The sequence below is a fragment of the Macaca mulatta genome, chromosome 7 (assembly GCF_049350105.2).
Source record: "Macaca mulatta isolate MMU2019108-1 chromosome 7, T2T-MMU8v2.0, whole genome shotgun sequence".
In the NCBI taxonomy this organism is placed as follows: domain Eukaryota; kingdom Metazoa; phylum Chordata; class Mammalia; order Primates; family Cercopithecidae; genus Macaca; species Macaca mulatta.
Window position 1 is genome coordinate 81,070,154 of NC_133412.1, and position 27,823 is coordinate 81,097,976.

General features: G+C 48.0%; 2 protein-coding genes and 1 long non-coding RNA gene across 3 annotated transcripts; 1 reads left to right on the top strand and 2 right to left on the bottom strand.

Annotated features, from left to right (window-relative positions):
- Positions 1 to 9,744: 9,744 nt before the first annotated feature.
- LOC144330121 (uncharacterized) lies at positions 9,745 to 27,259 on the top strand. The gene is made up of 6 exons (XR_013396007.1): positions 9,745 to 11,444; positions 11,716 to 11,847; positions 12,663 to 12,702; positions 14,196 to 17,000; positions 18,211 to 18,455; positions 25,167 to 27,259. It is a non-coding gene; the product is annotated as an uncharacterized LOC144330121 (long non-coding RNA).
- Positions 16,245 to 20,184, bottom strand: LOC144330120 (uncharacterized). Its single transcript, XM_077940418.1, has 5 exons — positions 20,053 to 20,184; positions 19,171 to 19,626; positions 18,934 to 19,023; positions 18,765 to 18,851; positions 16,245 to 18,426 (listed from the first exon to the last, which is right to left on the bottom strand). Exons 2-5 carry the CDS (start codon positions 19,227 to 19,229, stop codon positions 18,231 to 18,233), a joined length of 432 nt encoding a protein of 143 aa, XP_077796544.1. The 5' UTR covers positions 19,230 to 19,626; positions 20,053 to 20,184; the 3' UTR covers positions 16,245 to 18,230.
- On the bottom strand, positions 19,653 to 26,897 carry LOC106996337 (uncharacterized). Its single transcript, XM_077940413.1, is given in 11 exon segments — positions 19,653 to 20,085; positions 20,088 to 20,129; positions 20,214 to 20,454; positions 21,781 to 21,858; positions 22,130 to 23,196; positions 23,589 to 23,676; positions 24,328 to 24,378; positions 24,380 to 24,415; positions 24,601 to 24,660; positions 25,093 to 25,212; positions 26,814 to 26,897. Coding segments are annotated over 11 exon segments (1,959 nt in total). The 3' UTR covers positions 19,653 to 19,993.
- Positions 27,260 to 27,823: the final 564 nt, after the last annotated feature.

Consider the following 27,823-nt stretch of genomic DNA (forward strand, 5'->3'; position numbering starts at 1 on the left):
TAACATTTGGGAAGGCTATTGATTTTTATATAAAAGAGCTTTTAACCAGTAATCTTAAAAACTGTTTTTTACAGTTGGTTCATTTGGATATTTTTAGGTAAACAATCACGTCAACTGAAAATAATGATCGTTATTTTTATGTAAAGACTATGACATCATGGGGAAATACAGTAAATACTTTTTAAAAGAATATAAAAGGGTCAGGGGCAGTGGTTTATGCTTGTAATCCTAGCACTTTGGGAGGCCGAGGTGGGCAGACCATGAGGTCAGGAGATTGAGACCATCCTGGCTAACACGGTGAAACCCTGTCTCTACTAAAAAATACAAAATATTAGCCAGGCATGGTGGTGGGTGCCTGTAGTCCCAGATACTGGGGAGACCGAGGCAGGAGAATGGTGTGAACCCAGGAGGGTGAGCTTGCAGTGAGCTGAGATCACACCACTGCACTCCAGCCTGGGTGAAAGATCGAGACTCCATCTCAAAAAAAAAAAAAAACAAAAAAAAAAAACATAAAACTATACAGAATACGACTTCAACTATTTAAATATATGTATAAGGGTTATGTATTTTACCATCAAAGAAAAAACATATACTGGTAGAAACTGGCCACCACGTCAACTGTCAATAGTGGTTATATTAGGTAGAGAAATTATGGGAGACTTTAATTTCTTTCTTTTTTCTTTTCTGAACTTTATGAATTTTCTCAACAATGGTTGCTTATGAGTTTTATAATAAAAAAAGTTTTTAAAATTTTTCCAACATGAAAAGTTGTATTTCTTTATATACTAAAAACAAAAACAAAACTTCCTATTTGAATACCTTTGACTTCTACTGCAGACGTACAGACCCTTGAAAGAAAAGGGAATTCCCTCCCACTAGTTCTGGTGTCATTCTCCCATCTCTGCCTTCACTTCCACCTTGGTCTTTTTTCTACTTTCCACCTTGGCTAGTGGTCACTACCCAAAATGCTTGCTTGGCTTAATGGTTAGAATTCAGGGAAAAAGAGATCCTGAATTCCTAATCTAAACTATGGTTATACAAGTGGGAAATAATAAAGAGAATCCAGGTAGTAAGTAAGATTTGGAGAACTTAAAATACCCAGACTTTAATTCCTCTAATATTATAGTCATTACTCATGTTTTTTTTTAAATCATATTATCTCTTAACATGTAATTTCTAAATATAATATTTATGAGGAAAAGAGAAAATAGCTTGCCTTCTTTCCTTACCAAATTGTTGTTCTTAGTATCTTCTAGACATTCCAGAACTGATGTCAGATTTGGCTCATCAGAGTCCACAAACCATATTGGTGAAGAAGATGAATAGGATTCCTGTTCAGCACAGAGACACCTGTGTTAAATGTTTACATACAGACTAACCCAAATATGCAATTAAACCACACCACTAAATGGCAAGACGACCATGGATTTAATCAAAATGTATCAGGGGGAAAAGGCAACACATTAAAACCCATATGAGGCACTGGACTTCTAAGACAGCCATTCTCCTTGCATAGCACTGTCTGCTGCTATAGCTCATAGAAGTCAACAATTTTCTTCAACAGTGGTAGCAGCCTCTAAATGGGCCGGATCACCCTCACCTCCTGCCATTCACACCTTTGTAAAATTCCCACGCCTGGACCTAGTGACTCACTTCTACCAAGGAGTATACAGCAAAAGTAATAACATCACTTCTGAGGTGAGGCTACAAGGTGACTATGATGCCTGCCTTGGTCACCCTTCTCCTGCTCTCTCCATCGCTCCCTCTGATGGAAGCCAGTTGCCATGTGATGAGGTGCCCTATGGAGAGGCCCACATGGCAAGGTATTGTAAAAAGCCTCTGACCAGTAGCCATCTAGAAAAGGAGGGCCAGTCCAACAGCCTCTGAGATGAATCCTGCCAATGTGAGCTCGGAGGTAGATTATCTCCCTATCCTGCCTTGGGATGGATCTCAGCTGCCACCAACACCTTCACTGTCTGGTGAGAGGCCAAGCCAGTGAACCCAAGGTAAACAGGACAGAATCCTGACCCAAAGAAACTGAGATAATGTTTGTTGTTTTGAGCTGCTAAATTAGTTAAAGAGCAATAGATAACTAATTCAAACAACATAAAATTCTAACATTTTATTCTATCACACAAACCAAGTAATACCAATGAATACCATTACTATATATGTATTTTTGGGACACAATTACATGTGATTTTTTAAAAAAGCTAATGAACTAAGCATAATGCACTTTCACCCACTAATAGACATTTACTCTGTTGTTTTGTACTGTTTTCTATTATAAATTGGGGAAAAGCCATTATTATTATCTACTAGCTTCAGAAGAACTAGGTTCAAGTCATAGGAAACCATGGAAACCATGGAAAACCAGAAAAACAAGTTGACTGGGCACGGTGGCTCACACCTGTAATCCCGGCACTTTGGGAGGCCCAGATGGGTGGATTACAAGGTCAGGAGATCGAGACATCCTGGACAACATGGTGAAACCCCGTCTCTACTAAAATAAAAACAATTAGCCAGGCATGGTTGCACATGCCTGTAGTCCCAGCTGCTCAGGAGGCTGAGGCAGGGGAATTGCTTGAACCCGGGAGGCAGAGGTTTCAGTGAGCTGAGATGTGCCACTGCCGTCCAGCCTGGTGACAGAGCAAGACTCCATCTCAAAAAAAAAAAAAAAAAAAAAAAGAAAAGAAAAGAAAAACAAGTTGTATTGAAAGAGGACATCATTAACAGTATATCTCTTCAATAATGATTTATTTCACTATTCTCATTCCTCTCTTACAGTGTCCCAAATCTCTTTAGAGGCTAAAGGAAACTCTTTAGATGAATCCTATTCTTTTTTTTTTTTTTTTTTGAGACGGAGTCTGACTCTGTCACCCAGGCTGGATGCAGTGGCGCGATCTCGGCTCACGGCAAGCTCTGCCTCCCAGGTTCATGCCATTCTCCTGCACCAGCCTCCGGAGTAGCATCAGCCTCCGGAGTAGTAGGCACCCGCCACCACGCCCAGCTAATTTTTTGAGAGATGGGGTTTCACCGTGTTAGCCAGGGTGGTCTCGATCTCCTGATCTTGTGATCCACCTGCCTCGGCCTCCCAAAGTGCTGGGATTACAAATGTGAGCTACCGTGCCTGGCCCAATCCTGTTCTTAAAGAATACCACTTACTGAGTATTGCATTTTCTTCTTCAAATTGTTCAGCATACATTGAGAATACATCATATGGACCAGTTTTAAATTTTTAGTTTTGTGTTTTGAGTTTTTTTTTCTTTTTTTCTCTTTTGGCTAAAGAAACTGCAACTAGATTTAGGACCTCATTCTATTAGGTTAGTATTCATCTAGTAAACTTCAGTATAAGCAAAATAAAATACATGTTGTTGCTCTGGACTGAAACCCCTCAAAACCATATTTTAAAAATTACAGAAACATTAACTGAAATCAAGTTTTTAAAAACCTTGTAGATGAAAAGATATATAGTAGGTTTAAGTACCTATTTCAATGGTTCACAAAGTGCAGCCCTCAGATCCCCAGGTCCAAACTATTTTGACAGGAATACTAACATGGTGATATTTTTTGTAATGGTGCAGATGCAATGGTGGGTAAAAATGCTGGTGCTTTGGCACAAATAAAGGCAGTAACACCAAACTACTAGCAGTCATGGTATGACTACTATGCACAGGAAAGGTTTAAAGGTTTAAAAAGGAAGGGCACTCCAGACATGGTGTCTCATGTTGTAACACCAGCACTTTGAGAGGCCAAGGCAGGCAGATCACCTGAGGTAAAGAGTTTCAGACCTACCTGGCCAACATAGTGAAAACCCCATCTCTACTAAAAATACAAAAATTAGCTGGACATGCTGGTTGCATGCTTGTAGTCCCAGCTACTTGGCAGGTTGAGGCAGGAGGATTGATTGAGCCCAGAAGGTTGAGGCTACAGTGAGTTGTGATCGTGCTCCTGCACTCCAGCCTTGGTGACAGAACAAGGCTCTGTCTCAAAAATAAAAAGAATGTCTATGATGAAGCAGTGAAAATCTTACATCTTAATCCTTGAATATATCTTTTCAATATTTCATGTGATGAAATGGGAAGTATACATGAGCATTCCTACAGACTGCCTGAGAAAAAACCCTCGGGTGACTAAGTCATAAAGTGAATTAACCACTTTAATGGAATACCATTTTTACTTCAAAGGATGACTGACAAAAAATGTTATTTCAGCTTGGGTTTTGGGAGACATTTTCTCAAAAATGGAGATTCTGTTATTTCAAGGAAAACAACAGAGAGGCCATAATAAAATTCAACAATAAAATTGCTGATAGTAAAAGACAAGCTTTTGAACAAAAAATTAGAATTTTAGAAAACTTATATCCACATTCGCTTTCCAAAATATTCTGATAAGATTGATGGTGATATTGATGAATGTATTTTGATACTGTATAATCAAATGTATCAACATATAGAAGATCTCAGTGAACCATTATTTTCAAAGTTACCAATGCATGATGTTATCATATCATGCAAGGGTAAAAGATCCAAAGTTCAAGAAAAATCAAGTTTTGATGGAGTATCAAAAAAGAAGCCAAGGCAACATGCCAAAACCCTGTCTCTACAAAACATACAAAAAATCAGCTAGGTGTGGTAGTACACACCTGTAGTCTCAACTACTCTGGAGGCTGAGGTGGGAGGTTCACCTGAGTCCCCAGAGACTGAGGCTCCAGTAAGCCGTGATCATACCACTGCATTCCAGCCTGGGCAACAGAGCAAGACCCCATCTCATAAAAAAGAAAAAAAAAAAAAGAAATATCCACAATGATCTAAAATGGCTATCTGTATGAGATTGGCCTTTCTTCACATTTTTTTCAAGCAAATATCACACAATAAATGGAATGCAGATGCAAATGACAAACATCAAAGAAATTTGTAAAAGATGTTAGATTGTATTACTTTGGGTTTAGAAATTTTCTTTTAATAAAAGCATTTATAACAATATTTGGTGAGCTGTTAAAGAATATTTTAAATATTTCTGATTTAATTTCTAGTGATAAATACCAATAGATATAACCTACATACACAAAAGCTCCCTGGGTCATCAATACATTTTTACGAGTGTGAAGGAATCCTGACCCCAAAACTTTGAGAACTGCTGCCTTCCCCTCCACTTTCTTCCTTCCCTACAATTTCTTCCTTGGAAGAAACATTCCTTTGTCATTCTATGTTAACTTACTTAGTTCCATTGAGGCCAGTTTTGCTACCTCTCTCCCATCTTTCCACATCCCTCTCTTAACACAAAACCTGACCAAAGGACTCGACCAGCCCACCCCATTTCCAGTGATTAGCTGTCAGGTGGGCTAAGTCAAGCAAATCTGGGTTTTCTCTGAGACTAGACCTCTCCTTCTGGGAGATATGGACTCACAGGGACAAGATTGGCCACTGAGGGGTGGTCAGAATTCATCTTGCCTAAATGGGAAGAGGTTAGGCAAGTTTCTAGAATGCCAGTCTGCTTTCTAGAAAGTCAAAGATAACTCTACTTTCTGTCATGACTGTGAGAACGCCCATTTCATTGCACACTTTCTAACATTTTTACCAATCTCACATATAACAGCTGGTACCTAGAAGAAAAAAAGGCCAGGTGGGGTGGTTCATTCCTCAATCCCAGCACTTTGGGAGGCCAAGGTGAGTGGATCACCTGAGGTCAGGAGTTCCAGACCAGCCTGACCAACATGGTGAAACCCCATCTCTACTAAAATTACAACAATTATCTGGGCATGGTGGCAGGCACCTGTAATCCCAGTTACTCGGGAGGCTGAGGCAGGAGAATCACTTGAACCTGGCAGGTGCACGTTGTAGTGAGTCAAGATCATGCGTTTGCACTCCAGCCTGGGTGACAAGAGCGAGACTTCATCTCAAAAAAATTTTTTTCCATACACTATAATTTGTTCCATCTCTAGAAAACAAATCAGCAATGAGAAATGAAAGCCACCTCTTGGAACGTTTCAAGGATTTAGCTCTACCTATTGATGTCCAAAGCATTAGTTAAGGTAGAAAACACACCCACACACACACAAACACACACACACACACAGTCACTTACTCACTCACCCCTATGTATTCAGTACCAGGAAACACGAATGACTAGATGGTATAGTCATCCAACACAACCACAGAATAACTGAAGGCACTGTGTAGAGGAGTAACTTATGACACGGATCTATCATATTGTTGAGTGAGAACGCAGATTACAAAAACAAAATCTGATTTTTTAAGGGAGAGGGAACACATACGAGCACAGGAGAAAAGAGATGACCAGAGGACTGGAAAGATACAAAATTCTCATGGTGCTACCTTCTGAGTGGTAGAATTATCGGTATGATTTTCTAGTTTTGCCTAAAAATTTTCTAAACTTCTTAAAATAAGTTTTTGTTATCCATATTATAAAACATCCATCACCCCAGAAACTTCACCTTGAGCACAAACTCTACAATATGTTCAATGTTTGTTCAGTTTAATATTTAAGAGATGATCTTTTTTGAAAGACATCTAAAATGATGACCTATATTTAAACCTATGCATTAATATTTTTCAAGAATATGCTTTACATTTTGTAATTTTGATAAGGTTAAGCTTTATAACCATCTTGAAAAGATAAGTGTTCTATTTGTCTTTAAAATATGACCTACAATATGCCAGTTTTTCAACAGTAAATGATGGTCAAAAATAGCAATATAAATTCAGGCAGTGTTCCTTACATGGAGTGTTTAAGTGATTCTACCACTGTTCTTTTTCACCGGTTATGAAAACACAGAACAATTATTTAAGCATCTAAGTATTCAGGTCCTTTGTTTCTCCTCCATTCTATTAGTTTTATAGTAATTTTAAGGCCTGTGAGGATGAAGTTGTCTGTGACAGCTACCACAAAGCTTACTAGAAGCAGACAAATTTCAAACAGGTTTATCACCACTACCATCCCCACCATACAACTGTCTCAATCAAGGGCAAGGCATCCTCTTTACCTGTCACTGCTTAAGAAAGGATTTTTTGGTCTTATTTAGAAATAACTTTCTGTATCTATTTTTCTCCATAAATCCACTGAGACCAACGTGTGGCTCTATCTCAAGCACCAACAAGCAAAACTGCCTGCCAGTATGTTCAGTTTCTGTATCTTTCTAAATGTAGCGCATGGCTATCTTTTGATATCATAATTTTTTGAAAGCTGATACAGAAACTTCTTGAAAGTTCAGCCGGGTACAGTAGCTCACGTCTGTAATCCCAGCACTTTGGGAGGCTGAGGTAGGCAGATCACGAAGTCAGGAGTTCAAGACCAGCCTGGCCAACATGGTGAAACCTATCTCTACTAATACTACAAAAATTAGCCAGGTGCGGTAGCAGGTGCCTGTAATCCCAGCTACTCAGGAGGCTGAGGCAGGAAAATCACTTGAGCCTGGCTGGCAGAGGTTCCAGTGAGTCAAGATCGCACCCCTGCACTCCAGCCTGGGTGATAGAGTGACACTCTGTCCCCACAAAAAAAAAAAAAATTTGAGATACACAGCAGTTGTGATTCTTCTGAAAGCTGGTTATGGGGCACATTACTTTCATACTTTGTCGTTCAATAAATATGGGGTGGAGAATAAAGTAAATTGACAGAATTATCATATAAAATAAAATTTTAAGTCCTCTGACAACAAAAGAAACTTAAAACACACACACACAGACAGACACACGGTTTTCCCTGCTAATCATTTTACAACAACCACGCAGCTAACCCAGAGCCCACAAAAGCAGAATAAAAATTCTAACACTTGGTAAAATAAAATGCACATATATCCCTGTCATCTAAAAAAATGCTTAAGGATTCAAAGACAGACAGCAATTACAGCTACTGAGAACATCACTGGAAGCAAAAACTGAGGCAAGAAAGGAAAGGTGCTGATGAGGATTTGAACCACCTAAGCTGCAGAAACCCACTGGAGGGTTTCCTAGGTTCCGAGCTGGCATTATCTTTCAGAACGATCTTCTAGAAGAGATGACATAACACTGTTACAAAGGATCTGGAGAAAGGGACCCTGGCTTCATGACTCCGGCTCTCCAGTCATGCTTTACATTTTCACTTCTTACACTCTCTTTCATATGAAGGCAATTTACAGACTTCCATCAAGCCCTTAGAGACTTTTTGTACTATCCACAACAAGTTCTTGATGTTATCTCTGCACTTTTGACAAATTCTTAGCAGTTAACTTACAAGGCAGTTAAGATTTTTGTTCCAGCACAACATAGCTAGGATAGGGTCAGACATTCAACAAAACAAATATTTCCCAAGCATTTATTGAGTGGGAGATAAAAAGCACAAAGCATAATTATAAAACATTCTCCCCTGCCACCATAAACATTTTTTTAAAGCCTTACAGAACACAGCATAACATGACCAAAGCAAAAATAGTAAGGACGAAAGAGGGGAGGAAGGGGAAATATCAGCATGAACTAAATATGACCCAGGAGAGCCTTGATGGTCAGACATGCAAAGCCAAATTGGGTAGGGTTAGGGGGTGGCTGTCAGGGGCACATTCTATAAGGGAAAAATAGCTGATACAGAAGCCTGAAAGGAAAAGCGGGCAGAGCGCCTGTACAGGACTCTTACCTGCTGCATCCAGGGTACAATGCGCCTTTCCAGAAGACAGCAGGGGCCTGGCCGGGCCCTGGGGAGAGGGATCGCTCAAACAGCACCAGAGGCTGCATTCCAACTTTTCCTCCCTCAAGGAGTCCATTTTCATTGTTAGTTTCTCCTTAAACACAAACTGAAAAACGATTGGCTGAACATGCAGGAACAAGGAAAACCTGACTGAAGAATGAGGCCTTTACACTTAAGGGCCTTGGGTCCTCCTGAGGTGGCTCAGGTCTGTAATCACACAACTTTGGGAGGCAGAGGTGGGTCATTTGAGGTCAGGAGTTCGAGACCAGCCTGGCCAACATGGTGAAAGTAAACAACACGAAAGTTAGCCAGGCATGGTGGCGGGCGCCTGTAATCCCAGCTACTTGGGAGGCTGAGGCAGGAGAATCGCTTGAACCCATGGATTGTCAAGAGAAGGAGGCTGCAGTAAGCCGAGATCGCCCACTGCACTCCAGCCTGGGCGACAGAGTGAGGCTCCATCTTAACAAGCTCCTGCCACCATACCCAGCTAACTTTTATATTTTTAGTAGAGACAGGGTTTTACCATGTTGGCCAGGCTGATCTAGAACTCCTGACCTCAGGTGATCCACCCCCCTCAGCCTCCCAAAGCGCTAGGATTACAGGAAAGAGCCACTGCGCCCTGTCAAAAAACCGAAAATCTTAAAGGCCTTTCCCCTTCCACGCCTGGGCTCAAACAACAGCTGGAGCCGCCCTGCCACACCCAGTCGCGGTTCTGGGGAGCAGGCCGGCTGACTGAGGGCGATCATGGGCCCCGAATGGGCTGCGGGCGACGCGGGCTCCCAGCTCGGGGCTCCGGGAGGAGGGCGAGAGGTGCCGCCAGCCCCCCGCAAGGAGATAGAGAGACGCGCCCTGCGCCTCCTCCCACCCAAGCCTCCGGCAGTCCCGGCGATCGGGGCGGGCCAGTCACAGGAGAAAGGGGCGCGTTTGCCCCTCCCGGGGAACCCGGGCCTCTCTCGGGCAGGCTCCCCTTTGTCCGGGTACTTCCGGAGCCTCCTCTCCGCCCTCGCCCTGCCCCTTGGGGCCGCCGCTGGGCGCTGACACGGACACCGACACACAGACGCGGACATCTTACCCTCATCTCCGGCGGCAGGGGCGCGGAAGGTGAGCCGGTGAGGAGCCGCTGTTATGGCCGCCACCACCCGGTGGGGCCGCTCGGCGGCGCTCTCGCGGCTCCGCCTCTTCCCGCTGCCTTGACTCCAGTTGGAGCACGGCAGGAAATCCGCAAGGGACACCGAGGCCTCTGCCGGGAGCTGTGGGGCAGCCCCTGGGCGGCTGCTCCCCTTGTAACGGACTCCACCGGCAGGAAGCGCGGCTCCTGTGAAGCGGCAGCTTAAAAGGGCAACAGCATCACCGCCCCGCGCGCCCCGTGAGCCGCCTGGGAAGGGGCTGCCTCCACCCCGTCCCCCTCCCTCTCACCCCTCATCCCTGACCCCTCACCCCTCACTCCCGCGCGCCCCGTGAGCACCCATTTCGGCGGATGCAGGAGTCCAGAGCATGGGCGCGCTTCCGGCTGCCCTCTGCTCGCCTTGACCCAACACTACTGGACCCATCTGGTCCGTTCCTCACACTGGCAGACTGGAGGCTCCCGGCGGCACAACCGCCAATGTGTGTGTGTTTTGGCGGGGAGGCACAAAACCACCAACACGTTGTGTGTGTGTGTGTGTGTGTGTGTGTGTGTGTGTGTGTCTCCGTGTGTTTGTGTGTGTCTCCCAAGGGAACAGCACTGCTGAGTTCAGGCTGAGTATTAGCTCGTGGACTGTCAGCAAAATACAGTCACAAGAAGGCTATGTGCTGTTTTGTCTTTTGCAGTGACATCATGTTTGCAGTGACATCATGTTGCTCATGTTTTATGTTTTTCAGAGTTCATTAGTTTCTGTTTGTTCTCAGTTAATATCCAGCTCAATAGATTGTGTAAGTAGAATACCCCCTAACTGAAAGTCACCTACATAAAATACAGTGAAAAATTTGTCACCCCCTTAAACTATAGTTGAAAACATGTACTCATGAGTTTTGTGTAGCCAACACTGGATACTGGGTAAGGGCACAGGATCCCAGGGCTAGACTGCCTGGGTTCAAGTTCCGATTTAGCCACTTGCTCGCTTTGAAATACTTGACAGGTTTAAGCCATAGTTTCTTTCTTTCTTTCTTTTCTTTTCTTTTCTTTTTTTTTTTAACTTAATCCCAAATGTGATAGTAAGTCTCAGTTTCTTGGTTTGAAAAACAGAAATTATTCCATGAGAGCCTATGTGAAAACTTTAAAGGTTTTAAAGCCCCTATCTGGCTCAGGAAAGCCCTCAGCTTTAGCTGTTAAAGTTTTAAAAGCCACTTTAAAGTTTTTAAAGCCACTGCCTGGCTCAGGAAAGCCCTCAGCTTTAGCCATTAATAGCTATGATTATTATTGTGCTAGCTACACATGCATTAATGAGGCAGGAAAATGCTCAAGGATAACAACCAATACCCAGATTATGTCATCAGACCGAGACAGATGCGTATGCGTGCATGCTCATGTTTTAGCTCGGAGCCATTTGTCTAAAAGGCTGTTGAACTCAGAGGCCCAGGCAGTATCAACTTTACTTTGTAGTGGAGCCATCACTTTTGTTAATCAATGAAATTGACATAACGCTCTTTGTTTCTTTTTAGCACCAGCCATGTGCATAGAGTTAACTGTGTCCAGAAGAGCATGCTTCAAGTGGCTGGAGTGAGCAATTCAACTTGTGGAGGAATGAGAAATGATAGTGTTGAGACAAGAAACACAAAACCCCGGGGTAAGATAGGAATCACTGAAAGTCAGGCAAAGGAACTGGCATCCAGTGATGAGTCAGGCTTTGCCAGCCTCTGGCCCTACAGATGGCTCTTTGGAGAGGAAAAAATTAAGCCAGGCCCAAGGGCACAGATCGTAAGGGAATGCTGGCAGCTCTAGGCTGTCTATGAGAGTCCAGATTTGCTGCTTCACCCTGGGGCTTTAGGCAAGTCCCCTTTCCTCCCAGAGCTTCAGTATCCCTTCTATCAAATGATGATGTTCTGCCTTTCTCCTAGGATGGCTGTGGAGATCCAGGGAGACAGTGGCCATAGGGATGCTATGTTAACTGCAGATGCAGCCGTAGGAGCACTTTGCTAACGGCCAACATGAGTTCAGACTCTTCAGGCTATTTGGCACCCAGGTCTATGGTGAGGTGTGACATATGAGATGTAAGGTTTGATGCCTGCTCCGACTCCAGTCTTGCTAACACACGCTAAACATTTGGCAAATCGTGACCCTACCTTGAGGAAAAGGGCATTCTGGGAGAACTTCTTCAAGGCAGGCTGGCTTCAGTGCAGTCCGGGGCATGACTAAGATAGGCTTACATGGTGAGGAATTGGAGGATAACTGGGTAAAAAGCTGCCATGGGCAGAGGTGTAGTGTGGGTCGCATTGAGGATAGCCCCCGGCCAAAGCAGGGAACACAGACAGAATGAGGAAGAGCTCTGTGGGGAAGGTGGGGCATACGGTGGAGAACCTTCAAAGTCTGAAGAGTATGACTTGTTGGGGTTCAATGCTGTAGGCAGTAGGGAGCCATGGAAGGCTCTTAGGTGGAGAAATGACAGCTGGACATTGGTGAGCAAGCCCTGTCTCCATGAGCAGCATGGGTGGTCCTCTGAGCACACCAGGCACGAGTGTGCAGGGAGCTGGTGCAAATGCCTCTGTGTGCGGGCGAACATCTGTGTTGTGACTCTGCCCACGCATGTGCTTCAGTGTGCTGTGTGGCTGCACGTCCCAGATCCATGCGGCACATGCCAGCCGGTGAGGGTGCTGGGCACCTGCAGGTGGCAGAGAAGGCGGCGTATACGTGTTGTTTGTGGGCATGTGTATTAGTGTGGGCATGCGGGCCGTGGGGCCTCACAGCATGTGTGTGCACACTCCGGCATGTGCCTGTGTGTCCCCCACCCTCAGGCCTGCCCCACCCATGCGTGTGACCTGCCATGTGATTTGATGCTGTCTTTCAGAATCACTAATGGTGGGGTTCAATGAGGAGCGTCAGCCTTGGTAGGTACATGCCTTGCTGCCTTCTGCTTGAAAGGTCTGCCCGCCCTGCTGCCCCAGCTCCACACGGGGGGCACACCTGGGGACTAAGAGCCAGGCTCCCTGCCCCTCCCTTCTGGAGCTGCAGACTTGCTCTTTCCTCTTTCTGTCCTTGTGCTGCTGGCTGTCTCACTTCCCTCCCTGCGAGCCACGGGACTCAGTGTCACTGCTCAAGGTCTCCATGGCTGAGCCTGGGGGCTCTTAGAACAGGCTCCATGCCCAAGCTGGCAGACGTGAAGCCATCAGAGAGGGCACAGAGCTCATGCTTTATGGTGTAGGGGCTGGGAGCTTGGAGGGGGTTGTGTGTAGTGCTGGAATCTGAGGCGGTCAGAGGACTAGGCACATCATCCTGGGCACGCTGTACCTGTCATACAGTCTGAGTCATGCTGCCAGGGCAGGTATCCAGCTCCCAGCCTGGGAGTGCCGAGAGCCAAATCCACTGCAGATTCAGGGTGATAGTTAGGGTCCCATGTCCTCTATCTGTCAGCAATCTAGTGGTGATCGAGGATAAAAGCCTGAGAGTCCCATACACACAGTCATCCCACAACACACTTCACAGACCGGGCAGGGACACACAACCCCCTTCCCTCCCTGCCAGGTACCATCATAGCTGCTAGTGTGGACTGAAGGCAGGGTCCCTGGCCCCCGCTGAAGCACTACCGCCGACCAGCAGGCTCACTCACCTTGGCCTGTTGTTCCTAGGGGTCGCCTGTGCTATTCAGCCAAGGAGACCACAGTGCCTGCTGGCCCAGCCAAGCTCCGCCTAGCGAGCCCACCTGCCTTTCCTGCCATGGACTCTCCCTCTTCTGCTTTTCCCATCATAAAGGGCCCAGCCTCACCTATGCAACCTGCAGCCCCCTGCCTACCAGTTGAGGCTCCCCTCTTAGACTTATAAGTCTATGTCCAGTGGCATCCGGCTACCTGTCCTCCTTGCCTTCCCCAGGGTCCCTCAGAGGACCCTGAGCTTTCTGACTGCCCAGAGGGGCCTCTGGTGCTCACTCCAGCCATCCATCCCTTATAGCTTCACCATTTTGTTTCAAGCAGTGTTCCTTCCCTATCAGGCCTGGTGGCTGTTGGGTGGGGCTCCCCAAGCAAGAGGTGGCCCTGGCCCAGTGGGTTGGAAGACAGGGTGACCAGAGAAGAGGGAAGTCCTGGGGGCTGGCATTGGTCTGAACTGTGGGTGGACTGCCTGGGTGCCATGAGAGAGGTCAGCGTGTGTGGGGTGGGGAGGGCCGCCACAGCCCCCGGGCACTACCTACGAAGCTCTGGCTTCTCCTCCATCTTCCTTCCCTTTCCCTTCCAGCCTCTCTTTTCCAGGAACCTTGCCATGCCCACACTTACACCCTCCCCTTTCCAGCCCTCTCACAGCTGCTACGGTGCACCCATGCTCTGCCCTTGCCTCACCAGCTCTGGCTTTTCTCTAACCTGTTTTCTCTCTGCGCTCTCTCCAATGCCAGCTGATTGGGTCAGGCAAGTCCATCCCGTCCTGAGAGCCCCAGGTCCCACTTTGACCTCTGAAGTGATGAACAGATCCTCCTCTTCTCAGAGACCTCCCTTTCCAAGCCTGCCTGGGTGGGTGTCCTGTGACTTGACAGTGGCTCCAGCAGCCCTAAAGCCAGCCCCCTTCATCTGTGACTTAGTCTGTTGTAGTGGTGAGCTGGCACATCCAGCTGTGACCATTGCTGAAAACTTGTGCCCCCTCTGTGGTATGCCCCTGCCCTGTTCTATAAATAGCTATAAATTTTCTCTCTCTCTCACACACACACACGCACACACACACACACACGCACACACATACACGCACACACATACACACACATGTGGCCGACTGCCTGGCCTCTAGCCCTGGGAATCAGTCCTTGTGCTGTCCTTGCGGAGTCTTGTGGCCCAACAAGAGGCAGCTGTCTCCTGACATTGCCCCTCCAAAGTGCACCACCTCCAGGGAGCCTCCCTGTCATGCCCGGCCTGTGGACAACCAGTCCCCGCTATCCTTCCCGCTTTCTGGGCAAGCATGGGGGTGCTGTGCAGGCAGCTGTGTGGACTGACAGTCTCTACCAGTCCTGCTGTCCCTCGGCTGAGACTCCAACCCATTTCTGGATGACAGAGAATGTGTCCTCTGCTGGCTGTGCTCTCTGTGGAGCTCAGGGGAGGGAAAAGTCCAAGCCATTTTTAGGGTGCTTTTGGGAGCGGTGAAAAGGTCACACCCTTTCCAAGGGACACTTTTCCTAGAAAGTCCCTGGAGCTTAGCTGGCTCTTATCCTGTGACACCGGCTCTGGCCACTAGGGGTCAGGGCCGTAAACTCAGCCTGGAGGGAGCCTGCGGGGCAGCCTGCACTCTGGACAGACAGGCCACCCGGTGCAGACAGGAGAGGGAGGCAGGGGGACGGAATGGAAGACACCTGGGGTGGGTGAAAGTCAGTGCCCTCGGGTGCTGGTGGTGTCTTCCCGGCCACAGCTAGATCAGTCTTCTGAACCTGTTGGCTGTCAGGGCTGCACTGTGCCCATTAGGCGCCATGGCAGTCCGCGTGAAATCCACCAGGTGTCACCAGGCAGCATCCAGGCAACAGGCCTGGAAGATTCCCAACAGCCCAACTGGACATGCTCAGACACTCTGGGGCTCGTCTTTCAATGGGACAAACTGCAGGACCCACTGAGGGAAACGGGAACATACCAGGCTGAGCAGTATAGCTAAATCCATTTATTCCCAAATAAAAAGCAAAGAAAACAGGAGTCCCATCACCGGGGAGCCATGACTCCATCCCCGCCTCCTTCCTCGCTCCTATGCTAGCAATAAATAAGTTTCCCAGCTGCAAATAATTATAAGAACCTCTTCCTCATTTGCCAGCTGCAACCTCTACTAGGTACGATACATACAGAATGTTACACAGATACAGATGTACATGGGGGAAGGGCGGGTCACCCCCGGCAGCCTGTGCCCTCGCCTGGTCTACAGTTAGCTCCACGGTCCTGCCTCAGCTGCCTCTCTGAGTAAGAAGATGGGAGCCCCCCTGAGGGAAAAGTAAGGAGGCCATCACACCTCCTCCAAACAAACCAACTCCATCAACCTCTGGTTCTTAAATAACAAACATCATCATCCAGAAATGTAAGGACTCAGCCTTGGTCAAGGTGGTAAAGGGTCTGTTTTTCTCCCTCCATTAGACAGGAGTCTTGTGTTGCTACCCTAATGGTAAAGGGGTGACTGGGAAGGGGTTGTAGGGACATGGTGGGGGTGAAGACTCCAGACCCGCTTCCCCAGGCTTATGCTGACAGGGGCCTGCTCTTATTTATTTTTATTCCATGATGTTTTTTTTAATCCAGTAACTTCTTTTTCATAACTTTAAAAAAAAAAACTTTCCATAAAACTTTTTTTTTACTTTTTTCCACAACTTTTTTGCCACAACTTTTCCACCGTATTTTTTATCCCATAACTTTTTCATCCCACAACTTTTAATTCCTGTAACTTTTTAGTTTATGTTCTTTTAATAAACACACTTACATAGTTACAATTTTGTGAGAATAAAAACTGATTATCTCATGCCAATGTTCCCGGCATTTGCACAGTCTCAATACCTTTAATACTATAGTTTTCAAGACACACAAAATTTTAAGGCAAAAACAGCACCTTGCAAGAATTTCATAATTTGTTACATTACAGTAGCATCACAGAAGCAGTCAAGAATGCCACTTTAGACAAAAGTCAGTATTTCCATTATACATTCTGTTTACCAGAAATCAGAAGTTTGTAAAAGTAATTCTAAGAAAACTTGGCAAATAAAGGGTTGGACTGGAATTGGCATTTCTTTCTCTACTTTTCCTTCCCCTAGAGTCTTTGTTTTAAACTATGGTGTTCATACTTTAAAATGTTTTAACTTATTTCAAGACATTAATACAGCAGTTACATTTTTGAATAGTTATTTGAAAGTGACTGCAAGATAAAGTTTTAGAGAAGCTATTATGGATGGGGTGATTTACATTTTCATGTTTTGTACAAAGCAGCTTTGGTTTTAGAACTGAGTTTTTTTCATTTTGGGAAAACCTATCAGGGTTAATCAAACACTTTAAAAATAATTATCATATATTGCAGTCTTTCAATAGGCATTTTGATTCTTTACTTCCTACAGAAATTCAAATTTATTCAGTTGAACTCACACTTTAAAATTCTATGTTTCTGCTGAACTCTAACCTTCTAATGTTGCCTTCTAAGCAAATTGAGAGCTGCCTTATACTGAATGAGGAAGAGAACAAATACTTGGCTGAATGAGGTATTGCAAATGACTGCATGCACTGAGAAGTAAGACTTAAGTTATTGTCATAGGATTTCCATCTTTTTAGCTTTTTCTTAAACTTATGACAAAATACCTACACAAAGAGTGGTATTTCAGGTAAGATAGCACATTTATTTTTCAGATTGACATTCAGCTTAAATATGCCAGTATGTGATTTAATCCATAGGTACCTGATGAACACATTATTATCAGATAGGTTACAGATGCTAAACGCTATCTGAAGGTCATTCCTAGTCATTTATATGTGTCAGGGTAAAAGTGAAGTGATTTGAACTATCAAAATACCTTTGAAATAATGTATCAATGTATTAGAAAAACCCAGTTTCAGAACGATAAAGAAAAACTGTTAGACCAAATAATTTGGCTAATTAACAGTGGTACAATCCCTTTTTAGGTCACAATCCCTTTTTAGGTCATCAAAAAGGAGTACAACTGCCCCAGCTCATGATGTAATATCTTCATGAGCCCAGAGCACATTCAAATCCTAAGGGGAGTACCATAGTAACGCACTCATTCTTGGCTCTGAAACAAATGAAACGTATTCTATCCTGCACACATGTTCCAGAGCAGGCCACTTTCCTCTTTTGGGAGATTTAAAAAGCTCCCCAAAATGTTATTACGCCCATCCCCAATACACAGAAAAAGAAAGGTTCTCTCCACTGCTCCATCTTTAAACAACTGTAAATGTCACTACTCACAGTGACACATTACAAACTAATAAATAGCGCACTTGAGGGCAGACCACATATTGAGCTAATGAAGAGCTCACTGTGATTAGGAGTCGATCAAGCATAATAGCAGAACATAGGCAAATTTTATTCAAATTCCGTAATGAACATACATGCTGCAATAACATTAAAAATCATGGCAGCCTATTCCAAACCAGCAAGAACAGTTTTGTGCATATAGTGGGTTTTTGCGTGTTTGAACTCCCACCACATAGGGCAAACTCGATATGCATGCTAATGACCTACAGTTATCAAATAAAAAGAAAAATGCTAAAGGATGCCATAGTGAACATGAGGGAAAGACCCACTCTTCTGTAACTTTTTAACAAATAAATTTAAATTAAGTTAGAAACACAAATAAACATGAGTGGCTCTAACATTCAAAGGAAGTAAATGAATTGTGTGGGAGATTAACCCCTAAACTTTTTTTTTTGTTTGTTTTTAAATTTCTTGACCAGCTCTTAGATGATGGTGATGTTTATCTCCCTGATCTCGGCACGGTGAAAAGAATGGCATGCAGGGGTTGCTGCCCAAGCCTCGGTGCTCCTGGGGAGTCCTGCGTCAGAGGAAGCAGCTGCGTGATCTGCTGTGCAGTGGGGTTGTCGTGGGGAGAACCCTCTCTGGCCTCTCCTGGTGCAGGCTCCACGCTGTCAGTGAGGCTCAGCCACGAAGATCTTCAGACAGAGGGAGGAGGGGATCTGAGGTCAGTGTGAGCCTCCCCTGCTCCTGCCCGCCCACCCCGCCTGAGCGCTCTACTCACCACCCTGCTTGTCAGCACACCCAAGCTCCAGGGGGATTGGGGCTCCTAGAGTGGCCTGATCACCAGGACTCTGGGCAGTGGTCAGGAATTTGTCATGCCCCTCGTTGTGGTCGCCCACAAGCCGCAACACCTGTCCCTGCAGCTCCAGCAGGTTCACCTGGAGGGAGGGGTGCTTAGCTGTCATGCTGGTGCCGGTGTCCAAGTTCACCCCCACCGCTACTCCCACCCCCACAGAGATGTTGCACACGCTACTTCCATCTCTTGGTCCTGGGCCAGCCTGATGATGTCCTCCTCTCCCAGTGCCGCATTTTGGCACTGCCCCCTGGCTGATGTACTTTCCTGCAGGAGGACACAGCTCAGAGGCTGAGGCCCCTCTGACGGCCCAGCAGCTCCCCCTGCCGTATGCTGGCCTCCTGCTCACTTACGGTGTCTGTCCCGAGAGGTGGATGAATTGAAGCTCCAGTTACTCCACTGGTTCCTTCGGGTCCACCTTGTCCTCCATAAAGTCGCTCTGGAGCCAAAATAATGGGGTCACATCTCAAGAACCAGCTGCCTTGCCCCACCCACACCGTTCTTGGCCCATGCCAGGACCTACTCAGCTGCACCTTCTCCATGGCCCCCTGCAGGGCTCAGTGGGTCTCCCCACACACAGACTCACCCCCAGTCCCTGGGGTCCTCTGGGATGAAGCCACTGGGTGAGCCAGGCACTGGCATCATACCCTTTGCTCTTCCTGGGCACTGGCTCCAGCGAAGTTGAAAAATGCCACCTGAAGGCAAGAGGTGAGTATTCTTGTAGGGACATACACAGAACAACTGGGGCAGGGAGGTGGAGCGCAGCCCCTTCCCTTGGGGCTCAGAGTGTGCACCTGTTGGTCACAGGTGAAATGGTGTTTGACCACTGGCTCCCGGAAGGAGTGAAAGTCCACAGAAATCAGAAGGCAGGGAAACCAAGAACATAAGGGGATCTGGGAGGGACCGCCGAGGAAGGTGACAAAGTAGGGGCAGGGAAAGTCAGGCTCACCTGGCCTCCAGGCTCTGCAGGTCCCCTGGGATGTTCTGCATGGGCTGAGGTGCCTCCTCTTCCTCACTGTCCAGATGTCCTCCTCCATCTCCTCTAGGGGGTGGCCAGAGGGGTCCTCAGACAACCCAACAAGGGAAGTACTGGGGGCCCACCTCTGCCCCCACCCTCCCTGTGTAACCCTGAATCAGCCCATTCCCAGAGAGGAATGAGCTGTTCTTTATTTTTACTTTTAAGAACCAAGATCTTGCTATATTGCCCAGGCACAGTCCCACTACCGATTGGTGCGGGAGACCTGACCTGCTCCCTTTCTGACCTGGGCCAGTTCTCCCATCCTTAGGCAACCTGATGGCCTCCTGCTCCCAGGAGGTCACCATATTGATACCGAACTTAGCGCGGACACCCGGTCGGCATAATGACCAGCTGTCTTAAACGTCTCTTCCAACTCCTCAATCCTATGCTGCTAACAGTCCCGCTTTCCTCCTGGGGCTCTCGCCTCTTCCTCCGAGTGGTCTCCCGTACCTTCCCCAGGGAGAGCCATGAGGCTCAACTGGGCTTTAGCTGCTGTTTCTGCTGGCTGGTAGCTTCCAGGTGCTCCTAAGAGGCCAGGAAAGAGGGTGAGAAGGCACGGAGGTTGCCAGGTTGTCCCTCTCGGGGCCCTGTCCTCAGCAACTCCCTCCCCGGGGTCTCCTGCAACTTTTGGCGGGCCATCTTAGCCACTGCTTTGCCCTGAGCTTCCTGCTGCTGCAGCTGGTCCAGGAGCTGGGTCTGCAGCAGTAACACCCTGTGCAGCACCTCCTTCTCAGAGGTCAGCTGCTGATAAGTGGCCACCTGCTGCTAAGCGACCACATACTGCTGCAGGTGACACAGGTACTGGTCTCCCTGCTGCTGCAGACTCTGAGCCTCTTGGCTCTTCAGCTCCACCTGCAGGAAGACCCTGGGCATGAGGGTATTTGCTAGCTGGCTTCCGGATTCCTGGCCCATTAATAGGGTAGCAAGGGCACTGTGGGGCTCTGTGGCCTCCCCAGGCCCCTGGTCCCTTGCTCCAGGCCTAAGAGACTGCCTTCCTTGCCTAGAACCCCATGCGTCCTTCCCCAACCTCAAATCTCACATCCTTTTCCCCACCATTTAAACTGTAGGCCACAGACTGGTGGAATAGCAAGGAGAGCCAACCACCATCTGCTAAGTGTACTACATGACTACTGTTTCCATATGTTATCTCATTTAATCCTCAGCACCTCTGCAAGGAAAATGCTAACTTCCTTTTGAAGTTAAAGAAACAGAGACGTAGAGATGCAAGGTAGTTGAATGATAACCAGTGGAACTGAGGCCGGAATCCAGTTTGAATCTAAGGAGTCTTTTTGGTTTTTCCATTTGGTTTTGTTTTGAGACAGTGTCACTCTGTGTCCCAGGCTGGAGTGCAGTGTGCGATCTCAGCTCACTGCAAACTCCACCTCCTGGGCTCAAATGATTCTCATGTCTCAGCCTCCGGAGTAGCTAGGATTACAGCCATGCACCACCAGGCCTGGCTAATTATTATTTTATTTTTTGGAAATTGTAGTAGAGATGAGGTTTTGTCATGTTGGCCAGGCTGGTCCCAAACTCCTGACCTCAAGTGTTTCTCTTGCCTCAGCCTCCCAAAGTGCTGGAATTACAGGCATGAGCCACCACACCCGACATAAGGAGCCTCTTTTTTTTTTTTTTTGAGGCAGAGTCTCGCTCTGTTGCCCAGGCCGGAGTGCAGTGGCCGGATCTCAGCTCAGTGCAAACTCTGCCTCCCGGGTTTACGCCATTCTCCTGCCTCAGCTTCCCCAGTAGCTGGGACTACAGGCGCCTGCCACCTCGCCTGGCTAGGTTTTTGTACTTTTTAGTAGAGACGGGGTTTCACTGTGTTAGCCAGGATGGTCTTGATCTCCTGACCTCGTGATCTGCCCATCTCGGCCTCCCAACGTGCTGGGATTACAGGCTTGAGCCACCGCACCCGGCCAACCTCTTATACCACTGTCTCTTCCCCTGTGACTCGAGGGCTCCATGCCTCTAGCTGGGTTGATGATTTCCAGATCTAGGGGGAGCCCAGGGCTCCCCACCTCTAAAACTCAGAGGGCAGGAAGCAATAAACAGTCATAGGACTGCCCTGGACAGCTCTGGGGTCACCTGCCCCAAGGCTGCACCTGCCTCTGGCCTGGCAGCCCCCCCTCCCCAGAGACTGGTGCCAACCTCCCAGCCCTTCTTGAATGGGTCAGAGTTTACCGTGTCTTTCAACTCGCCCAGCTTCTTCAGTTCCTCTACTTGCGGCTCCAACTGCAGTGTGCTCTTGTTCTCATTGTTCTGGACAGAGAGAAGCAATCATTGGCCACCCACTATTGCTGGAGACCCCAGAACTTGGTGTCTGCCTCCCATAGCACCAGGAAGGGTGGAGGCAGGTGAGAAAAATCATCCTCTCTCTCCCACAGCCATCAGAGCAGGGCTCTGGCTCACAGGTGCCTTTAGAAGTACAATTTTATGTACATTTCAAGTACAATGCCCCATTTTATAGGTGGGGAAACAAAGGTCTGGAAGGCTAGGGAAGAGGGCAGGCTCCCCAGGTGGGGCAACCTACCAGCTCCTGGAAGCTGCTGTGTGGCTCCACCTGCTGCTCGTAGAGGGCTTCCCACTCCAGCTCCAGCATCCTCTCCAGCTCCCGTAGCCTCCCCAGCTCCCGCAGTGTCTCCTGCTCCCACAGCCTCTGATCCTGCTCCCGCAGCCTCTCCTGTTCCAGCATCTCCTCCACTTGGTCCAGCAGCTGCTCCTCCTCCAGCAGCCTCTTCTGCTCCTCCTGTCGCCTCTCCCGTTCCAAAAGCTTCTCCACCTGCTCCAGCAGCCTCTCCTGCTCCCGCAACCTCTCCTTTTCCAACAGTTCCTCCACCTGGTCCAGCAGCTTCCCATGGTCTAGCAGCCTCTCCTGTTCTTCCTGCCACCTCTCCTGTTCCAATAGCTTCTCCACCTGCTCCAAGAGCCTCTCCTGCTCTGGCAGCCTCTCCTCCTCCTGCAGCCTCTCCTCTTCCAGCAGCTTGTCTACCTGGTTCAGCAGCCTCTCATGCTCTAGCAGCTTCTCCTCCTCCTCCTCCCGTCTCTCCCGTTCCAACAGCTTCTTCACCTCCTCCAGCAGCCTCTCCTGCTCTGGCAGCCACTCCTGCTCCCATAGCCTCTCATCCTGCTCATGTATCCTCTCCTCCTGCTCACGTATCCTCTCCTCCTGCCCAGATAGCCTCTCCTCCTGCTCATGTAGCTTCTCCTCCTGCTCACGTATCCTCTCCTCCTGCTCACGTATCCTCTCCCCCTGCTCACGTATCCTCTCCTCCTGCTCACGTATCCTCTCCTCCTGCTCACGTATCCTCTCCTCCTGTCCAGAGAGCTTCTCCTCCTGCTCATGTAGCTTCTCCTCCTGCTCATGTATCCTTTCCTCCTGCTCACGTATCCTCTCCTCCTGCTCACGTATCCTCTTCTCCTGCTCCTGCAGCCTCCCCTCCTGTCTCCTGTTCAGGAGATTCAACATCTGATTGTTTTCCACCTCAGCCTGGAGCTGTCTTCCTAGACTTTCCAGCTCCTGCCTTAGGTGTTTGGTCTCATCTTGTAGCTGCTCCACCTCAGAGGGCCCTGCTGGGGGATCTGGGGCCCGGGGTTCAGCTAAGAAAGGAAGCAGACAATAAGGGCCTCTGGATTCTCAAAAAAATAAAAAATAAATAAAAAAATCCTCCCATTGGTGCAGAGCTCCTCCTCTCAGGCTTCCCAAACTTGGCCTCACTGCTAAGGATTCCTCGCACCCAGATGGTAGCCAATCTTCCAAGCCACTTTCTGATGGAGAGCACTGTGGGTGGCTGACAATGGGCACTTCTCCCTCTTTGCTGATGGGGACACCAAGGCTGAAGCAGATGACAAGGCTTGCAGTCTCCTGGCACAGACCTCTCTCCCTCTGCCTCAAAGCCCTTCCATCCACCCACCTCCCTGGGGCATTCTAAGCCACCCCCACAGCCCTCTGATGCTGGTCCTGCTCCCAGGTCTCGCCAGCCCCATCTTACTCCTCTGGTGTTTGAGTTTGAACAAGCTCCTCCCAAGCTTCTGTACCCGATGTATCCTATGCTTCTTCTCCTCCTTCAATGTGGGAACCTGCCCAAAGCACAGGGCGAAAGGGCCCTGGTGATAGGGGCTGGTAAACCTCTAGAGACAGAGTTTGAGGAAGGCCCCCCCGTCCTGCCAGCTTGTGATTTAGAAAGGTGCGTTCATTCAACAAACATGTGCTGAGCACCTACAGGCCAGGTGTGGTTCTTCACAGCGGAGACAGAAGACAGAAAAGGACAGACAGGAGCCCTTGGCCCTGAGGTTTCCATTCTAGGGGCCTTTCAATCTCGGACTCCCAGAGCGAACAGAGACCTTTGACACTCTCTACCTCCTCCAGAAACACGAGCCCAAGGAGGAGAGAAGACTTGTCCAGACTCAAAAGCAAATTAGGGACTGAGTCAGGGCAGAAATACGGGCCCCTGACAAACAGTCAGGCTAGTGCTTCCCTGAGAGGCAACAACCCCAGGGAGTGTGTGGCAAGGACTCAAGCGGGGTGTCTGGAGAAGAGAGAGTCAGCAAAGAGGGCAGTGCAGAAGAGCCATGCTGCACGTTCTGTGCTCTGGGGTCCATCCAGGTGAGGCCTGGGTGCCCCAGCTCCCCATTTTCCCATGGCACCAGGGGCCCCAGCCCCTTTCCTCAGGGCCCCAAGGGGAAATGAATACAGGATTGGCAGCGTGGAATCAGAGGACGCCACTGGACTCTTCACAGTGAATGGATGTTTCCACTGAGTTGACTGATTATTACGGAGCTTTGAGTCCGGGGCTCCTGCTAGTTCTTGGTACTGGCTCTGAGGTGCATGCAGAGAGGAGGAGTTGGAGGATTGCGGGGAGGGGTGGAGAGAACAGTTATTAGGGCTGGGGAGGGGTGTGTGTGGGCTGTCTCAGCTGGCAGAGGGGCAAACAGCCCCTGCTGTGGGAGGAGGTTGGAGGGCTGGCCTGCAGGGTCACTGAACCTCGGCCCAGGGCCTCTTACCTGCAGATCTTTCAGGGTAGTAGATGACACAGGGCCCTCCCCGTAGACACCTGTTGCTGACTACAAGAGATGAGAGGGCACATGGAGATGTTCTGTCCCCCTCAGTGTCTAAGCCCTCTGACTTCCTTTCTTCCCCATCAACTGACAAAAGTTTCTTTTCTTTGTATCTTGGAACCTTTGTCCCATAACTCCTTTGTGCCAACTTCTCTCATGGTTTTCATCTCCACACCATCCCACCCTGGGGCCTTTTCAGTGACTCCTAAAGGGACAGCCTGATGGCAAGTGGCTCTTCTCCTTAGCCTGGCTTCCCCTTGAGACTGGAGATGAGGAAAATCAAACAGCAATGACCATTTCCTGGGTGTCCTGGGTGTTTACAGCAGACCATGTACTAAGGATTCACATAAAAGCAACAGTCCATCCCGAATCTTAACAATTATCCTCTACTGCCCCTTGGTCCCCCTGTCCCCAGGAGCCTGGGCAGCCAAGACTCACATCCCCAGGTGAGTGGTAACCACCAGAAGCGGCGGTGTCACGGCTACTGCTATTGATTTTCTTTTTCCTGTTAGCTCCTGCTGGAACGCCAGGGCTCTTCCTTTTCCAATATTCTTTTAACTGTGGGAAAGAAGAGCAGTGACACTCATGAGAACTATCAGCCCCTACAGCCACCTCCTCCTTCACAGTTTTGACAAAATACTCTTATACACCATCTGATTTAATGCCACCACCAACTGTACAAGGTGTTGTCACAATCCTTTAGTGACTGAGAGAGATTGATATCATGGTTAGAAAAAAAAAAAAAAGAAAAGAAAAGAAAAAAGAAAAAGGCAATACTGGAACTTAAACTCCATCTTCTGACTCTAAGCTCTGGGGTTTTGCCATGAATCAGCAGCTGCCAGGGACAAAAACCGGGGCAGAGTTCAAAAAGTAAACATGAAGCAGGCAGGAACTGTATGCCATGTGGTTTAGAGTCATACATCTTCACAAGTCCGTTAGTGTGAAGAAGTGCACCAGTACCTCTCACACTTGCATATCAATGTGTCCTCACAGCAGGAGGCAGCTTTTCTGTTAAATCTGGGAATTTATCAGAAAGAGGACAACCCAAGCTTGATTTCAGAGAGAAGTCTGGTATATGGTTCAAAACCTATGTGACTGTCATCCCTAAGTACATTAATGTTTTATCTCAAGAGAATCAGGTGAATCAGATGCTTCATAAAGATGTCCCACATTCATCCTGTGGCACTCAAAGTACCCCAGGTTGAGATGATATGAGGAAGATTCAAGCTGTCTAGTTCAGTTTCCCAAGATCTACTCCACTGAAGATGAGCAAATCTCACTTCAGAGACCACTGACTGAAGGACAGTCTGGTCCCAGAACTGTGGAGAACTCAGAAAAGAATGTTAAAGTCTCTCTGCAAAGTAGAAGTCTGGGAGAAAACCAAACCAAACCCGTTCTCCCATGGCCACCCAGAGATACTGTCAACGTTTTGAGCACACAGGGGAAGTGCAGGCTTTTCCTACTGTCAATGTCTATGTGAAGGGAGTAAGGCAGTCTGAAACCCCTTGCTCCTGGTTCCCACAGTCCCCATTCCCCTTCCAACTGGAAATTTGTGCTGTGACCAGAGGATCCAGAAATGGGTGAGAAAACTTAGGGGACTGGGTTGTAAGATGAAAGGCTGGTCTTGCAGCAGTAATGACAGTTCCTAGGGGGACTGTGACATCACTACATTCCATTCCTCCCAGTTGAGGGGACCACATCAGTGCAATGCCCGAGTCGCCACTCCAAGATTGGGGAGGGAAACACAGAGTTCAGACCCAGGTCCTTAGAGACACCAGCCCAAGAGCCCAGGGAGGTCGAGCTTGGGGCAGCAGGAGGGGAGGGCAGAGTCCGCAGTAGGAAGAAGACCTGGGAGTCACCAGCCCAAAGTCACCCAGGGAAGACTGGCGAGTGTGGGGCCTGGGCTGGGGGACCCAGGTCCTGAGAGACACAAGCCCAAAGAGCCCAGGGAGGTCGGGCTTGGGGCAGCAGGAGGTGAGGGCCAGTGTATGGAGCGGGGAGCCCCCGGAGTCACCCGCCCAAAGTCACCCTGGGGTAAAGATTGGCAAGGGCAGCGATTGGGCTGCTTGCTGAAGGGGTGGGACTGAGACTCTTTCAATGGTCTTGTCGTTGGAGGTGATCTGTGGTTGGGTTGGGGACTATGATCTGGTGCGTTTTACCTTTTTCTTGGCTGCGGTGAATTTTCCCTGTCGTGTTTTTTCTGACATCATGGGGTTCGGAGGGAGGCGGGGTTGGGGTCACATCAGCGAAATCCCAGTGAGCACGGCTGAATGCCTCCAGTCACCTACCAGGCCGCTGTGCAACTGAGCCAGAGGAGGCGTAACCAGGGCCCCACTAGAACTCAGAAGAGGGGCGTGGCCTTAATGCTCCAAGCCCATTGGTCAGTGAGAAAGATGAAAGGGAAAGGAGGCGTGGCCAGGCAGCAGGGAGTCCAGAGGGACCTGTGGCATCACAAGGAAAGCTGCCTATGCAACAGCTGTCCCTGCCCACTCACAGAGAGGGGAGGGGGCCGCCCATTCTGGGAGAGGGGAGGGGCTGGCCTTTGCTTTAAAAGCTTTCAAACTGTAAAAAATAAACTTAAAAAGGTATATGTGTGTATACTTTATATATAGATGTGTGTCTGTGTGTGTGTATCTATGTTTTCCTCCAGAGCTGTCTTCGTTATCCAGCTTCTATGCAAAGCCTATGATTTTGGCCTATATTTTTCATCTTCAAATGGAGTTCAAGAATTACCAGTATCACCTTCACTGAGATACAGATCCTAGAAAAATGGAAAATCCGTAGCATGCTTGATGATTAATGAAGCAGACTATAGTATCAACATTCCAATAAGACAAAATAATCACAATGATTTCTCTTTTTTGGAAAAACGTTTCTGTTATTCTCCTACTTTATTAAGATTTTTTAAAAAATAAGAAACATGTCTAATATCTTTAAAAACACAAAACTTTTGGGCGAGGTGCGGTGGCTCCCGCCTGTAATGCCATCACTTTGGGAGGCTGAGGTGGGTGGATCACCTGAGGTCAGGAGTTCAAGACCAGCCTGGCCAACATGATGAAACCCTGTCTCTACTAAAAATTCAAAAACTAGCCATGCGTGGTGGTGGGTGTCTGTAATCCCAGCTATTTGGTCGGCTGGGGCAGGAGAATTACTTGCACCCAGGAGATGG

Coding starts and splice junctions, on each gene's coding strand:
- LOC144330120 (XM_077940418.1), bottom strand. CDS start 19,229: ATGATGCCAGTGCCTGGCTCACCCAGTGGCTTCATCCCAGAGGACCCC. Junction 19,024..19,170: donor GAGGACCCCAGGGACTGGGG/GTGAGTCTGTGT, acceptor TTTTGGCTCCAG/AGCGACTTTATGGAGGACAA. Junction 18,852..18,933: donor TCTCGGGACAGACACCGTAA/GTGAGCAGGAGG, acceptor GTCCTCCTGCAG/GAAAGTACATCAGCCAGGGG.